At 41.2% G+C, this 17,619-nt stretch overlaps 1 protein-coding gene across 1 annotated transcript in view; it reads right to left on the reverse strand.

Moving 5' to 3' along the window:
• Nucleotides 1-3,958: 3,958 nt before the first annotated feature.
• Nucleotides 3,959-17,619, reverse strand: part of KIF13A (kinesin family member 13A) — a 118,646-nt gene continuing 104,985 nt past the window's right edge. Inside the window, exons 32-38 of the mRNA XM_009895801.1 lie at nucleotides 17,228-17,380; nucleotides 16,736-16,813; nucleotides 16,152-16,199; nucleotides 15,601-15,712; nucleotides 14,450-14,601; nucleotides 5,411-6,503; nucleotides 3,959-4,535 (exon numbers count right to left, since the gene is read on the reverse strand). Coding sequence (XP_009894103.1) covers nucleotides 4,249-4,535; nucleotides 5,411-6,503; nucleotides 14,450-14,601; nucleotides 15,601-15,712; nucleotides 16,152-16,199; nucleotides 16,736-16,813; nucleotides 17,228-17,380 — 1,923 coding nt within the window. The 3' untranslated portion in view covers nucleotides 3,959-4,248. The remainder of the gene's footprint in view (nucleotides 4,536-5,410; nucleotides 6,504-14,449; nucleotides 14,602-15,600; nucleotides 15,713-16,151; nucleotides 16,200-16,735; nucleotides 16,814-17,227; nucleotides 17,381-17,619) is intronic.

Raw genomic sequence — 17,619 nt, forward strand, 5'->3', positions numbered from 1 at the left:
CTCCAGGGATGGGGCCTCAACAACTTCCCTGGGCAACCTGTTCCAGTGCATCACCACCCTCAAAGTGAAAAATTTCTTCCTAATATCTAATCTGAATCTACTCTCTTCCAGTTTGAAGCCATTCCCCCTCATCCGATCACTACATGGCCCAGTAGAAGTCCCTCCCCAGCTTTCCTGTAGAACCCCTTTAAGTACTGGAAAGCTGCTATAAGGTCTTCCTGGAGCCTTCTCTTCTCCAGGCTGAACAACCCCAGCTCTCTCAGCCTGTACCTCGCAGGAGAGGTGCTCCAGCCCTCTGATCATCTTTGTGGCCCTCCTCTGGACCTGCTCCAACAGGTCTTTGTCTTTCCTATGTTGGAGGCTCCAGAGCTGGATGCAGCACTCCAGGTGGGGTCTCACCAGAATAGAGTGGAGGGGAAGAATCACCTCCCTTTTTCCCCTTTGAATTCTGTAAATTACCAGCTCAACAGATGAAGAGGTCCCTAAAATGTGCACCCAACCTTGGGAAAGGCCGAAAGGCACCTTCCACCATGCTCTTTTAAGTCCACCAGCCCAGGCCGACGGGGAGCAGCTCCTGCCTCTGCCCCGGCCCCTGGGTACAGGGACAGGAGGGCAGCAAGGGGGACGAGGACAGGCAACACCAGGGCAGGGAAAGACAATACCCAAAGGTTGCTCCCAGGAGCTTGCCGTTCTGGTTTCACTCATTACACCGCTTCATGGCACTTCTTGTTGCTTACATCATAACAGCATGTAATATTCTGCCTCCAGTTGCAAACATGAAGGAAGTGAGTTGTGGGGGAAGACTCGAGAGCCCATAGCACTGGCTGAACGCTGCACTTTGGCTTGCTGGACTGAACCAGCAGTTCTCTGAGCACTCTGGCTGAATCTCCATAAAGGCATGTGCACTTGAAAAAACAGCACATACTAAATTCAGAAAACAAGATAAAGGCCAGCACTATAAAAAGGACATGGACCTGTTGGAATGGGTCCAGAGGAAGGCCACGAAGATGACCAGAGGCCTAGAGCACCCCTCCTATGAAGACAGGCTGAGAGAGTTGGGGTTCTTCAGCCTGGAGAAGAGAAGGCTCCAGGAAGACCTTGTAGCCACCTTTCAGTATCGGAAGGGGGCCTTTTACAAAGGCACATAGTGATGGGAGGAGGGGGAATGGCTTCAAACTAAAAGAGGGTAGATTTAGGTTAGATATTAGGAAGAAATTTTTTACAGTGAGAGTGGCAAGGCACTGGAACAGGTTGCCCAGGGAAGCTGTGGATGCCCCAGCCTTGCAGGTGGTCGAGGCCAGGCTGGACGGGGCGTTGAGCAACCTGGTTGAGTGGGAGGTGTCCCTGCCCATGGCAAGAGGGTTGGAACTTGATGATCTTTAAGGTCCTTTCCAACCTAAACCATTCTATGATTCTGCAATTATCTCCAACAACGTAACTATCCTGATGGTCAAAATCAAGTAATTTTATCTGGACTGGGGAAACCACTGAGACAACAGGTTTGTTCTGGCGGGTCCAACGAACAAGGGATTGGCTCTGCCCTACATTATTCAGTATTATGACCTACATTGGTTTGTTTCTTTAAATCAAGGTCTTAGTACGGACTGTACATTCTGCTTATTAGGCAGTGTATTGTAGACGCGGGTTAAGGTAATATTTAAAAAAAAAAGGCAATTTGCAGGTGGACTATCACCACATTATTTCAGATTACAAAGTTCAAGACAGCAAACTACAAGTCTAACATTACTAACAAAAAACCTGCTTCTGTGTTTATGTAGCAGAGTTTGAGGAGCACATCAACTAATATGCTTGCATTTCCACATTACCTCATCGCACTCATTAGACACGCTCATAACTTTACATTAACCCCAGGAAGGGCATATTAACATGCAAGGTTTGCAAAAGTACAGGTCTTTCAGTAAGAACAGAAGTCATGACAGCACAGGTTATGCAAAATATGTAGAGGATGAAATTAGGTGGGCCTTTTTAGGTTCCTCCAGCATGTATAGTTTGCATACTTCAACAAGCAAAATTATTCCAGTGCTTCTTAAGCAATCACACATTTGTATTCTCAAAGGTCTGAAACCATGAACAGCCTAGTTCAGCTGATGCTAACCTCCTGTAAATACGGCATCTTTGCCATAAGAAAATGGCTACATTAGCTTTCAAAATTGTTTGCAGTGGCCTCAGACAAATACATTTATGCAAATGCGCGCGCACACACACATATGAGTGTATATTTTCTAAAAAGCATTATAAAAAGATTCAAGTGACATCTAAAATTCACTTGAAGACCATGGTGGTTGGTGTAGGTACCTGGCAGTGTTCTAGGATCGTCTGCGCCTGATAAAATACTTCTGCATAAAGTGTTTTTTCTATTATGATCATTTCCTCCAGCAGCAGTATCATTAATGCAGCGAGAGCAACTCCAGGTGAACACCAGAACTATGAAATGTTCTGCAAGGATATCCATTTCACCAAAATCAACACATAAGAATCCTGTCTCAGAGGAGCCAAAAGGGCACGTGAAGGGCAAGTACACCGAACTTCGCACCCCCTGCTTTCACACACCGCCCCCCCTCCCGCCCCAGCACATTACCCTCCCATCCCAGCCGCCAACTGTGTTGCACTCAGCCGAGGCATTTATGTATTTAGCAATGAGTCTGTCTTGTCTGTCTTCCAGGAACTTGTCCCGTCTCCCCTTGACCCACAGAACACCATTCTCTGGCAGGAGTTCCCAGCTCCGCTCTCCCTCCTGTGAAGGACAGGGAAAGCAGCTGGCGAGGAGTGTGTATCCACAGGGGCTGATATTCTCCTCTTAACGCTGCATGAACCGGTCAGTGCTAAAACAGGTTAATACCCTCCAGTCTTCCACTCCAATCATATTGTCTTTCTGCAATTTTACAAAGTACTTCTGCATCTGAGCACCGTCAGCTAGAAACAGCTTACTATTTGATCATGAAACCCAGCTGAACCAAATACAAGCAAAACAGTTGTGTTTTTTTTTTTTAAATCCCAAGTAAACAGTCTGTATTCTAACACACAATAGGTCTGTACCAATTAAATACAGTATGGCAGTATATAAATTACAGTTCTTTACAGTAAATAGTAAAATACAAGAGTCCGCTTACTGTACACAACAATCAAAGAAAGAACAGCAGCTTTTCAGTAAGGTCCCAGGTATCTCAATCATTCACTTGCTAAGAAACAAAGAAGAACAGATACAGCAGGCCATTCACTTCACTCATTTTTAACCGTGTTACTTTACAAATATCCAGAACGCTTCTACAGGCATCTACAGTATCTACATGTGGAACAACCTTCTTAGGAATTCATGAGCACCAGACATAAATCCCTCCATCATTCCCATTATTAAAATAAACTTTACAGGTTAAAATTACTTTAGCAGGTTCTATTTCATCTTGATAATAACCAGCAAGTAACAAGTGCAAAGTTTGCAGTCACGATCCATTTACTGCTTCTTTGTTTCCCCACTTCCCCCCTACACCCAAAAAAAACAAACCCTCCCCAAAACCCCCAAAACGTTGTCCTCTCACACCCTTGCAGTAATACTGGTTCTGCAGTCAAACTGCCCGGCTGGCTTATGTTAACATATGAACTGCCAGACATATAGCTTCAGGCATTGTTAGTCATTTCAATCCAATGCCAGGTCAGCACAGTGGCAGGCCTCTAGGAAGACAAAATATACGAAGCAGTTGGATATTTCAGTGTGCTTAAACACAGAACGTAAGGCTGCACGGTGCCCAGTGACTAAAAGAAACATGGCACCAAGTTATCAGTTAAAACATTTACAATAGAAAGATATAAACAGCAAACGTGTCAGTCTAAAACAAGTTCTTTGGTAATTAAGAACAGCAAACTGTAGCTTTTTTTTTTCCCAAATATGGATTTACATCCTGTTTTTTCCACAATAAAATATTTTTTGTTGTTTAAAATATATCTCCCAAGTTGTTGCGTAACAAATCGTCCAGTACCTCAGTTATCTACAGATCAGCTTTAACTGTATTTTAGTGTGCAGCCATATCTGCTCACTGGCAGACAAACTATAGATACACATTCATATATATATATAATATATATATATTATTTATAAAAAATTAGAGAATTAAGTCAAGGACTCTAGAGAATACACATTCCGTATGGACAGATTAAAATGTACAATAGCTTCAAAAATCCATAAAGTTTTCTACACACCGATGCGTGTAGTAAGTGCAAAAATACTGCAGTTTAGTTAATCCAAGATTTCCTGTTTTCCTGTTTCCTCGAAAAAGCAGAAGCCGCTGCATCTCCTGAATGGCAGAGGACTTCTCCTCCTGTTTTAGGAGTGGATGATGAGCCTTGAAGCACAGAACTTTTCCGTTTCTCTGAAGTGGAAGATGCCTGAGACCGTGAAGTGCTACTCCATTTCCTTGTGGAAGCTGGTGCTTTGCTGAGGCGCCCAGGACGAACAAACACACCGTGTCGTGGTTTGCAGTGGAAGTACTCTCTGCCTTTTACAGTCCCATCATGCTTCCCTTCAATGAAAATAAATGCACAGAATTAGTCATTGGTACTTTCATTAGCACATACAATTGTAGCGTTGAAGTGTAAGTATCTTTGGCTAACTGTCAAATAGTCAACATTGGTAATGCCGAGTGATGACACCAGATGCAGACCATACACTGGGGAGAACAAAACCTGGAAAGGAGGGCTTGAACTGGGACCAAAAAGATGATTTCCTACCATATTACTTCATTGACTTACAGTTTAAAAAGTCAAACATCTGTTCATTTTACAAACTAAACTAGCCTCAAAACCAACTGCTTACAAAGCTTGAAACTTAGCTGTCACAGAAACTTCTAGTCCCAGTGTTAATACCTATTAAACCAGTAAAAACAATCTTTTTAAAAGACATGAAGCATTTCTGTAGGAGTCTCAACACTTGCAGAGCATTGACTTTTTCTGATCCCACCAAACTGAAGCTAAAGAAAACCTGTGCTCTATAATTAAGTTTTCCCCAGTGGAAAAAAAAAAATATTCTGAAAGCTACAGACAGAAAACCTATTTGACAAGTGCTGTTCATGAATGTGCACGTTGATTTAAAAAAAAAACAAAACTGCCAGTTTTAGGCTTTGCTTGTTTTTCTGATCTATAAAAGCAGATGGGAATCAACAGGAACTACCACAACATTCAAAAGCATTATTCTGCATAAAGCAAGAAGAACACGCCTCCAAGACAGTTAAAAATTAATCAAAGCGTCCCTATAAACAGAAAGCCTGGAACTGGGCGTATCAGATACCAAGCTTACATTGGAGGTACTTCCCAGGACTGAACAGCATATGGTTGTACTGCAAGTTTAAAAATAGATCACGCTAGCTGCAGAGATAACCCAGAGCAGACTTAGTCTTACCCAGCTGTACATTTAGTTCAACTCCGACCCAGATTCCAGCTGAAAAATCCACCGTTCCAACGTATCTCACTGTGCCCATCTTATTACTTCCAACACAGACTTGTTCGCCCACGGCCACCCAGCTAGGCAAGACGTGGGCTTGATCTGCGGAAGCACCTTCTTCACAATCGGAACCATCCAAGTGGTCCTTCCCAATAAAATCATCTACAGAAGTATCCAGATAAGTCTCACGGTCTGAAGTCTCTTTTACCAGTACAGAACAAAAAGGGCTTTCCGCAGCATCTGCAAGCCGGTCGCCCGCTGCCGCTACAGAGCTCAGCTGGGCCACACACGCGCTCTGCTCCTTGTCAGTGCCTCGGGGTAACTCTGAGCCACTCACTCCATTAGAGGAACACGATTGCAGAGCTGTTGAATGGTCAAAGTCCTTCCCATCTTCGACGCCCATGAACTCTGTAAAGGAGTGGTCTTCCAGAATGTCCGTCGTGTGCTCAACTGTTGCTTCGCGCGCTGAAAATTCAATTGTACGACAGGCATTTTTGCCATCCGAGGAACTCAAAACAGAAAATGATCCAGCTCTGGGTAACTGCTGGGAGTCTCTGTCAGTGGCATTGAGGGACAGTGGTACTTGTTCCATTAAGGCACTGTTTTCTTTCAGTGGTAATACAGGTAACTTTTCTCTCGCTATCTCCTTTTCTGACTCTTGACACTCCTTGTTCGAAGAAGATCTTACATCATGTGCAAGAGATGATCCCGAGGGATCATGAGAGTCCAGCTCCTTCATGTGACTGGCTAGCTGGTCTGTGCTATCACTACAGGGAACAAGCATGTCAGACAGAGTAGCGTTAGAGGCACTGTGGGAGAAGTAGCCACTAGTAATACTGCTAGTGGTGGGGCTGCGGGATACCTCTTTCTCAAGAACACGTGAGCTCATTAAGTCCGATTTAGAAGAAAACCATTCCCTGTTCTCCAGGCTAGCATTGTAAACACTGAAGTCAGCAAACTCCTCTGGTACGTAAGGCCGGAAATTTTGAAAACTTTGTGGACTTAGCTTCTTATTAATGGCCTCCAACTCACTGTCCTCCTCCTCGGAGTCCTGCAAAAGAAGAGAGTTGCATGGGATTAGGAACCTATGACAGTAAAGTTTTCACAATAAACTAACCTTCCTTGACTATTTTCCTTTCTCAACATGGAGAAATATATAACTTTAATATTCTTTAATTGAAGAATGGAAGACACCTCTGAAAAGAGCTGCTGGGAACATATCCTGGCTACACTGAGCTATTGAATTTTTAGAAAATAAACAAATTCTAAATGGTTCAGAAAATATAAAGTCATGAAGTTTGGTAAAAGGAAAGCTCACAACATGAAAAAGTGATATATTTACATATTTTCATCATACTCAGCTTTTTAAAGTCATGTATTATAATTTCCCCCCCCCCAATTTAGACTAATTAAACCTACTGAAGGTATTCTATAGAGCTAATTGACCACCTAACAAGAAAAACATAAATACGAATGGAAGAGGCCTTACAGGGTTTCCACTGCAATACTGATTGTTAAAAGCTATCCTGTACAATTTCTATTAATCTGATACCAGTGAGGCTAAAAAATTTTGCTTACCCCTAGCTGTCACACTTGAACACATTCACGACGTTGAAAACAAAGGCAAAAGGATCAAGTATTACAGCAAATCTTCATGGAAGCATTTGTATGCATACACGTACATGTTTGGAGGGAAATACGTGATGCTAATCAACCTGGCAGAATTTGGAGGTACCTCCCTGAGTTTCCCTTTGCTAACGAGCGATGATGCACTGTGACCAACCCACAGACATGGCTTTCACAGAGCCCATCTGAAGCCGAGGACTTCAGTCTGTCAAGAGACACATCCGAGAAAAACCCCAGCAACACGGTTGAGCTGCTCCCCCAATATAAAATACTGCAGGCAGGACTCCACATGGATGCTTTTTTAAGTACTTCTTTTTTTATATCAGCATATGTATTTATTCATACATATATATATGCATATATAAACATATGTGTATATATACATACATCTGTGCACACACACGTATATTAAAAATGGTTAGTTTACAGCAAATTCCTACTAGAAAGAATATTTCCAGAAAAATGAAAACTGCTGAAGTACTTAAAAGTTTAGAGGAACTCAAGCACCTGTTATTTCTCAATTCGTTTATCTGCATCATGGATTTCAACTACCGATGAAGGCAGATCCTGTGTGATATCTAAAGTAGTTCGATTCTTTCAGACACCTGCCGTGAATCACCAATGGAAAAGGAAAAGCACAATACCTAACCAGATGACCAATGCACTGAGAACCAATACACCAAGATTAAGATAAACACCCTCTTGAAAATGTTTCCTATACTTCTTAATAGCCATGACTGCTCAAATAACTTTGTACACAAAGCTTCAAATACCCAGACATCAAACAGGCTTGTTCAGTTTGCACGTCAGATTAATCACAGAATTGTTTAGGTTGGAAGGCACCTCTTGAGGTCATTTATTCCAAACTCCCCTGCTCAAGCAGGGTCAACCAGAGCACAAAGTCCAGGACTGTCCAGGATGGGGACTCTATAACCTCTCTGCACAACCCTTTCCAGTGTTTGACCATCCTCACAGTAAAAAAGTGTTTTCTTGTGCTCAGATGGAATCTCATGTGTTTTCATTTGGGTCTGTCACCTCATGTTCTGTCACTGGGCACTACTGAGAAGAGTCTGCCTTGTCCTCAATTCCTTCCCATCATGTATTTTTACCCATTGATAAGATGCCCCTGAGCTTGGTCTCTGCCAGGCTGAGCAGTCCTGGCTTTTCCAGCCTCTCCTCACATGTCAGATGCTCCAAGCCATTAATCATCTTTGCGTGCACCGGACTCACTTCAGTAATTCCATATCTTTCTTGTACTGGGGAGCCCAGAACGAGACACAATATTCCCTATAGGGCCTCACTAGTGCTGAGTAGAGAGCAAGGATCACCTCCTTCAACCTCCTGGTGACATCCAGTATACTGTTGGTCTTCTCTGCCGCAAAGGTGCATTGCTGGCTCATGGCCAGCTTGTTCTTCACAAGGACCTCAAGGTACTTCTGGGCAAAGCTGCTCTCCATTAGGTCAGCCCCCAACACATACTGGTGCCTGACATTATTCCTTCCCAGACACAAGATTTTGCACTTCCCCTTGTTGAACTTCATGAGATTCCTCTCTGCCCTGTTCTCCAAGTTGTTGAGGTCCCTCTGAATAGTAGCACAACACACTGATGTATCAGCCGCTTCTCCCAGTCTTCTATCATCTGCAAACTTGCTGAGGGTGTGCTCTGTCCAATCATCCAGGTCATTAATGAAGGTGTTGAACAGTGCTGGTCCCAGTATTGAGCAGTATTGAGCCCTAGTGTACACTGCTTGTTACTGGCCTCCAGCAGGACTTTACACCTCTGATCACAACCCTCTGGGCCCAGTCATTCAGCCAGTTTTGAATCCACTTCACTGTCCACCTATCTAACCTGTACTTTGTCAGCCCATCTGTGATGATGGAGATAGTGTCAAAGGCTTTACTAAAGTCAAGGCAAACAACATCCTCTGCTCCCTCCTCATCCACCAAGCTAGTCACTTTACTGTTGAAGGCAACTGAGGTTGGTCAAGCATGATCTCCCCTTTGTAAATCCTTGCTGATTACTCCCAATCACCTTCTTATCTTCCATGGGTTTGGAAATGCTTTCTAGGAGGATTTTCTCCATCACCTTCCCAGAGATAGAAGTGAGGCTGACCGGTCTGTAGTTAGCTGAATCTTTCTTCTTTGTCCTTCTTAAAGACAGGAGTGATATTTGCTCTCTCCCAGTCTTCGGGCACCTCTCCCAATTGTTATGATATTCAAAGATAATTAAGAGTGGCCTTACAATAACATGAGCCAGCTCACTCAGCACTCGTGGGTATTTTACTTAAACAAACATGCAGTTTGTTTAAGTGGTCCCCAACCTGGTAGTTCTCTACCAAGGGTAAGTGCTCTTTTTTCCACACTTTCCTTTGGGTCTCAGGGGCTTGGGATTCCTGAAGGCTAGTTTTGCAGATAAAAACTGAAGTAAAGAAGGCATTAAGAACACTGGCCTTCTCCAAGTCATTTGTGACCAGTTCCTTTGCCCCCATTCAGCAGCGCAATTAACTAAAACAGCCTTGTAGGTATGTATTAGGAAACACGTGCTTATGTGACAAGATCCTTCTCCTAACTTCTGGAGGTGGGTTTTTTTTCCAGTTTTTGTTTGATTTTTTTTTTTTTAAGAACTGTAAAGATGTTTTAAATTACTTCACTTTTCTTGTATCCTGCATTTTTTGAATTAATCACTACTCGCTATGGCCCTTTATCTATAGGTCTCATTTTCATTCCTATCACGTTCAAGCTCACCACAGATATAATTCAGTCATATTACCCATGCAAAATAGCCCCTTAAGCTGAATCAAGATTTCCAATAATATTAAAGTTTTGTTGGCAGAGCAATCAGTATCTCAAGAAGATACCCATATTTGTCTAAGTATACTTGATAAATCCAACCAGATTTCAGATTATTAGTGTTTGCTCAAGTAAAGGCTTGGCATCCTTTGCTTACTAGTTTTTACAGCTCTGCTTCATAGTTATTTCTCATGCAGAATTAGGATGAAGGCTTAATTTTGCAACTATTTATTTCTCTGCAGAGGAGTGACAGTGTTATGAAATGTCACATAAGACTATTCAAAATTACTTATATTATTGAAAATCTTGTTCTTTACATCTGAAATCTGCAGATAGACCCCTTAAAAAGTAAAGGGCAAAATTCATATCCACTTTATTGAGACTATGAATACCATTTCAAGCACTAAAGCATTATGCAAAGCACCTTTTTTGCATATTGGAGTATACCTGTTGCTTGTCTCTGAGGGACCTTTTCTCAATTATTCTGCTTACTCCTTCTCTTTCACCCTTATTACTTATGCAAAAGTAAGTTTTGCTCTATGCAGAACCTTGTAGTTTGTTGTTTTTAAAATATTACAAACTGTAGTGTTTATCAAATACAGTGGGTTTAAGACAGTACATAAACTCCAAACCAATAAGCATTTCATGAAGGAAGTATTTCTAGTCCATGCTAGCTAAAGATCCACTTGGAACAAAAAGGCATTTTTATAACAGAGTTCTTTGTTTCTCCTTTGAATCCTGCAAGATTCCTCATCTGACTGAAAAAAAAAAGTGCCGTAGTACACACGGGGTTCCTGTTCAGAATCAGACTGGGTAAGAGGCGCTGTAACTGAGAAACGGCTCTACAGATACACAGACATCGGTGACTTCGATTAGGAAAAGTCACACAAGTAACCACATTGCCAGTCATGCAGCATTTCAGGGTTATCTATCATCAGAAATACAAAACCTAAGGAACAGAGAAGCAGTCTTATTGCTAGAACATGGGTTGTGAATAATGCTGCAAATAGGTGATGACACATCACCTTGTGACAGACAAAAGGTGCCCCTTGTGGGAACAAGAAATATTTCCTTTCAAAGTTCTCTTGAGTTTCCCAACTGGGAAACTCCAGAAACAATTTCAATGTTCTTCAAATTCCTGTAGATGTAAGATGTGAGGAAGCCACCTTGCACTGCTCAGGCTACTGGTAGAAATAAAGATAAAATCCTTGAAAAATTGGTAAAGAAACTGCAACCACTTCCCTGGGAAGTAACAGAAAGACTATAACAAAAAACAGACTATACATCAAGATTTACCAATAACAGAAGCAAAGTAAGCAAGAACACAGAGCAGCTTCCTTACACCTGCTTTGTAACAAACATACTGTGTAGTTAAAAGTTAAAGTATATGAGTTTTCAAATCCCTGAATTATACCCCTCAAGTAACTTTAAAGATGCTAGTTCCTATTTTACTAATTTAAAAATCAGTAATGCTTATTTAGTGGTTGCACCACTGGTGCTTCAATTTTCATCACCCACTAGGAGGGCTTGCTCTTAGCCAAACCTCCCTTAAACGTGTTAATTACAGGCAGTATTCAAATACACAGTATGAAAACATTTCATCTGACCTTAACATATTCCACTGTACTTGCATATTATATAGAACACGCACTTATGTCATACCGTTTTGAAATATTTGCAATATTAAATGCTTGTGGAAGTACTGTCTGAAATTTTATGTTGAATGCTCTATTTCAGGCCAACTGAATACAAATATTTTGTTAACTGCTGTTGTGGTTTTTTTTCTTCCTTTTACAGATGTGTTTTGAATAGTCAAGAAAAGTTAAGAAGATACCCCAGAGAAACATAAGATGCTGAACATCATTCTTATGCCCACTTAGATGCAGAACATTTACCTAGTTAATATTACTAGCTTCCTGTATGTTTAGTTGCTTTACTTCTACGCATTTTCTACATGCTGTAAGACGCAAGTGAGCATCAGACCTGAAGCAATACCAATCATCCAATGATTAATTAGGAATATGAGGCTCTGTACACCTTGGAGTGATCATATACAGTATTGATTAATAATATGAAAACTTTACTTTGACTCAGGTAGAGAGGAGCAGACAGGTGAAGCTTCACGGGGAGCAGTGATACTGCCCTACTGTAATCTCTGAACTCATTCTGAGAGCACTATTCATCCACATGTGTGAAATACATACTCCAGCCTAGTTCAAACACAGACTTGCTCCAGCTCTGAAAAACGCAAGGTATCCTGGGATTACGTCTTACAGAAGCTTCCTTCCTAAAGTGATAAAAAACCCCAGAAGCCAGCATTTGATAAACCCAGCGCCATAAGCTGGCCAGGCTACGCAAAGTAGCCGCCTCAACCTCCTCCCCAGTAGTGGCTGCTGGTTCTTGCCCGCCTCCCAAGTGTCAAGTGTCTATAAAGTGATCAGACAGGGGAGTAGAACCAAACGAAATACAACTCCGTGGTAGTCCAGCCATCATCTGGATGGATCAGTTCCCTTGATCTGACTTACTATGCAAACAAACAAAAAGCTATGCTGATGCAAGGGAGAAGTCATACAAGGGTAGGAGCAAGCAGCTGACAACCGGAAGAACAGCTCTTTCCAGGGCCCTGTTGGCTACAGCAGGTTTACAGTGTTCAGTGAATTAGTTCCATTCTAACTGGAAAAGCCTGGTGCAGGATGTTGCCCTTTTCCAGCTCTGAAAGCTCCTGCTTATATTTGGAAGGCAGCACAGGCAAATGCCTGGGTTAATTCCAGGCATGCATGGGGTGGGACCCTGTTTTTACTCAAGGGATTAACAGTGCTGTGAAGTTGCTATGGAAAATTTGGTAACAATTTAGTTTCCAAGGGATGTTTTTCAACCCACTAGAAGATTTTGTCCTCCAAATACCTTCAAGCTATTTGTACCAGTGACTCAGGGTGAGTAAGCATGTCAGCTAACTCATGGAAAATTAACATGATTGTGAATAAAACAGCTGCTACTCAAAACCAGCAGCCAAGCTTCAAATCTATACACCAGAATACTCAGGACACTTTGGTATAACCACCTACAAAATAGCATTAGAAATCCAGAACAGATTTTTTAATGGCTTGGCTATATAGTAGGACTGAAAATAACTGTTGAATAGGAAGAATCCACCACTAGCACTTTGTGGTAAGAGGCCTATAATACTTCCAGGAAATAATCTGAAGGTTCTGAATCTTAAATCTACAGCTCTGATTAAAGCACGTATTTACAGCCATGTTCCACAGCCCAAAAAATGAGTCCATCATCCAGCAGAAATTATGATACACCTTTTGTTGAAGCAGCAGTGAGAAAAGGATTTGGCAGGTGAAGATTAAAATAAAAGCCCTCCACCTCAATTCACCAGCTGAATTATGATGAAAGCAGGCTGCAGGTTAATTAAGAGCGGTAATCTTATTTTAGTCATATTACTTCCACATCAGGCAATGAGAAGCTTTTTATAGTGTACCGACACCTAAATGCATGGTTACTTACACCAAATGGGATCATTCCATTTACTCTGGGGTATAGTCACAAAATCTGGGTAACATACAAGGTATATTAGAGTGAAGACAACAACATGGTTCACTAAACCACCCTTTACCTGATCATTTGTGCCCTGTAAAAACTAAAGCCTCCCCTCTCCCGCCCACCCACAAGACAAATCACATAGGAATATTGAAAACAAAACCAAACAAAAAACCCAAAACGCAAAACCCCAATTGAGTTAGTTCCAACGACAGATGCATTTGCAAGCCAGGCAAGCTTGGTTTATTATAACCATTAGTTAATCACAAGCGATTATACCCACATTACACCTATTTTCTGCTGCAGTAGCATTAAATGCCTTAAGCCCACCACCAAATGGCCCTAAGTCCACCACCAGGCCTCGTAACAGAAACTGGCACAAAACTTACAATCTTTTCCTTACGTATGCTATTGCTTTCTACAGGCACGCTGCTGGCATTCCTTCCTGAAGGCACAACACAGCCAGCGCAATGTGCCTGAGATGAAGGCATGCTCTGCAAAGGTCAAGACAGACACACAACACATCACACAAACCACAACTCTGAGCGCAGCGCTAAACGCGTGCAAGTTAGAAAGGCATTAAGACATGATGAAACACCCATGCTGGCCACATATACATCAAAATTCAAGTTAATAGGTAGAGAAACTCAAGCGCTCCTCCCAACAGAGTTTTAGGTTGAGGAATTAAGGTCAGAATTATAACCACCCTAGAATACTTTTTGAGAGAATTATGTTTTATCTATGAAAAAACACACCAACATCTTGCTGCAGAAAAAAAAATGCAGGTTATTGTTAGTTTAAAGTGGAACAGGTGTACCCTGTAAAGAAGAATACTTACCAAGAAGTGAAAAACAACTCCAGTATTTCAGGTGAAAAACAAACACCAAAATCCCACCACATATAAAGAACAACCTGATTAATTTTACCAGAGAATTACAAAATTCTATTGCAACAGATGCACATTGCAAACAATTTGCCAAGTACACAAAATCATTCAATCTCCTTTAAAAAGATCAGGTGTTTTTCAAAGGTTACCTCTTGGCTAAGCAGAGGTCGGCTTTCAAGTGGGGTCTTCCTTTTATGTTCCTCTTTCACTGGCATTAAGGGCTTGAAAAACTTTGGTGGCTGAGGAGAAAATGCTTTAAAAGGGCTGGCCATTAAAGCATGGGAATTCTCTGATACAACACCTAGGTAAAAAAGCAAAAATATTGTATTTCAGTTCTTCATATCGACACTACAAGAGCATAATTCAAAATAACTGAAGGTTAAGCCATACATTTGGGAAGCTGCTGGCTACAGAAAAATGTCAGTATTTTAGTATTCAACCACTGGCCAAGGCATAAGATAAGCTTAATGAGGGGAGATTATGCCCCCCGCAGAAGCCTGGAAACAGAGGCAAAGCAGAGAATAGCAATATCTGCTCCCTCCACCCTGAGGGTCCAATATTTCTCCTTTTTTCAGTCATAAAAACAGCGGGAAGTGTCCTTGAAACTGGAACTGACAGCTCTCTGCTTCCTGCGCCTCACCTGTCCTCTGCCCACAACATGGTAATCCTGCCCTGGGACCAAGCCAGCAATCCTGCACGAACAGGATGATCAAAAAGGAAATTGTAGACAAGGAAGCAATGAATAAACTCTCAGTCCCACTTTATTGCAGCATTATCTCTACCTGTATTGCCTGATCAAGAAGAGCGTGTTGCAATTTGACCTGGAGAAAATAAGGCCCCTTTGACACACTGACACAGCAGAGCAAATATCCAAATCATGTAAAGAACCTGCAAAAGGACCCTTCCCACTTTAACAAAAACATCTTCATTTTCAAATTCATAAAATAACAGCAGTTCCTTTTTGTTGGTTTGTTCAGTTGCTTTGTGGTTGAGTTTTGTTTTTGGTTTTGGTTGGTTTTGGTTGGTTTGGTTTTTTTCTTGTACTGTTTTGATTCAAATGTAGCTTGTTGTTCTGCCCCTCTCTTGGTTTTTTTGGACGGCCCCAGCTTCCCATCCTTTCCTGGATATCTTCATGCATTTCTCCCTTTCTGCCCTACTTCCAGATTATGTTTAGCTGCTACAGCAAGAAGCTGGATAATGCATGTAGTAGGAAAACAACACTGAGAATTTAATTTTTAGTTTCATGCAGTAACCAAAAACCCACAAACACTGCCATTACGTATATACTTTAAAGTCTCACCACTGCTATCTTTGCTCTTGCGAGGTGACTCCCTGGGTAAAGTACCATAACATGATACATCTTGATAACTGGAAGAACATTCAGATATATCTAGGTGACTTTCAGACCAACCCTAAGAAACAAAAATACATAAATATGCATGCTGATACAGGCAAACATGGAAAAATTCATAAGTAAACTCAAAGGTAGGGTTTTTTAAAAAAAAAAAACAACCACAAACCAAATGAATGTCAAGTTACTGACTTAAGACAATTTTCTTTCACACAAATGGATTGTTTAGAAGCTAATTAGCTTTTCAGTGAAATATATTCAGTTTTGCCATAACTTCCCCCCTCTTAAATATCAGTTTCTACAATTCTAATATGAAGAGCAGGGAAGGACAAGAAGGTTTAATTCAAAATAATATGTAATTAGTACAGCATTTTGAAGCTATATTATGTAAACACACAATTTAAAATACTGTTTTCCTATTTTTTTCAATTCTCAAATACATCTTGCTTTAAAGGCGGGGGATCTAAGAATGTGCACCATTTGTTGTCACATTTACATACCTTATCATCATCATCACAGGCAGAAAGATCTAGTCGGCTACAGGATACCTACAGAACACCAATAGGCAAAATGACAAAATGCCTACCTTTTATTTAGAAAATATAATGGCTTAAGGAAACACTGTGATCATTTAGTACTAACAACTTTTCTGTTATCTTTTTTCAGCTAAGATTATTTATAAGGACAGCTATGTTTGTGCTGTATGAGTGGGTGACAGGAGAACACACAAAATGGAAACTATCCATTATACCGTGAAAAAAGATAAAGTGACTTTGAAGTAAAAGTAATCTGAATCAGGACAATTGTCATCCTGAACTACTTCCAAAATGAATATCCTCATAAAAGGAGGAGAGTTTCACCCAACACTCCCACTTGCCTGTCAACTTTGTTATCTTAGGATGGACAGTTGTGGGGAGGGGATCCGAGTGACTGATTTTCACTCCTGACAACTTTCCTAAAGGTTGGTTAGTCCCAGCTCAGAATAATCATTACCATATCACATTGTGTAAGCATTACATCAGCGCACAAAAAGCACCCCCCTGACCCATTAGACCTAAGTTACCGGATGATAAAGGGTCCTTACATTGTGGACGTTTGGAGTGCTGATGCTTCTGCGGATGTTTCTCGCTTTGGTGGAGAGTGCCTCTTTGACCGTGACTGCCTGTATAAAGAAAAGAACACATCAGAAACAATGCCATGGTTTCCTCATGAGAAATGATCAAGCAGAATAGAAACTTTTTTCAGTGTGGCAAACAACAGCAAGCAGGGCTTGCATATACAAATCTTAGTTTGCACACACAACCACCAAGATTTGCATCTGGAACGCATTCTTTGGCCTTTGCCTGTTCAGGTTCTGTGTACTACACCATAGGTAGCTATAAGTTACTAGACCCACCACTATTGGAATTCTGCAGTTCAGAATACAGAAGTAACTTAGCCATACATTTATCCATCCAACGTTCTCTAAAAAAACCCCTAAAAAACAATGAAGATTTAATATTTTTAAAACATCAATCATCTCTACTTGAATTCTCACAATCCAGTTCAAAAGGTGAAAGAAGTGCCTTTTCCTTGCCTGTCTTAGTCGTTCAAGGCTCAAAATGTTCTCCACTTGCAGCACACCACGTGTGTATTTTTCAATGTACGTTTCACCGTCCGATGTGCCCTCACTCTCACTCCTTGCGGCCATCAGCGCTAAGGTCTCACGATCCTCAATTTCTTCTGTAGCCTAAATTACAAGTTACACTATTGAAGCTTTTTAAAAATTAAAACCAATTGTTTTTAAACTAGTAATTCACTACTTTAGACCATCTCAATCCAGAAATTCATTTGAATGGATAATCTTTAACTTGATCAGTAATCCCAATTATAATCAATGATCCAGGACTTTTCAATACAGACATAAATTATGCTGAACTAAGAAGAGGTCATGCTTGGGAGAAGTTTTGCACATTTTCTTTAGCCAAT

This window comes from Charadrius vociferus, unplaced genomic scaffold (genome assembly GCF_000708025.1).
Source record: "Charadrius vociferus isolate BGI_N301 unplaced genomic scaffold, ASM70802v2 scaffold422, whole genome shotgun sequence".
NCBI classification, from domain to species: Eukaryota; Metazoa; Chordata; class Aves; order Charadriiformes; family Charadriidae; genus Charadrius; species Charadrius vociferus.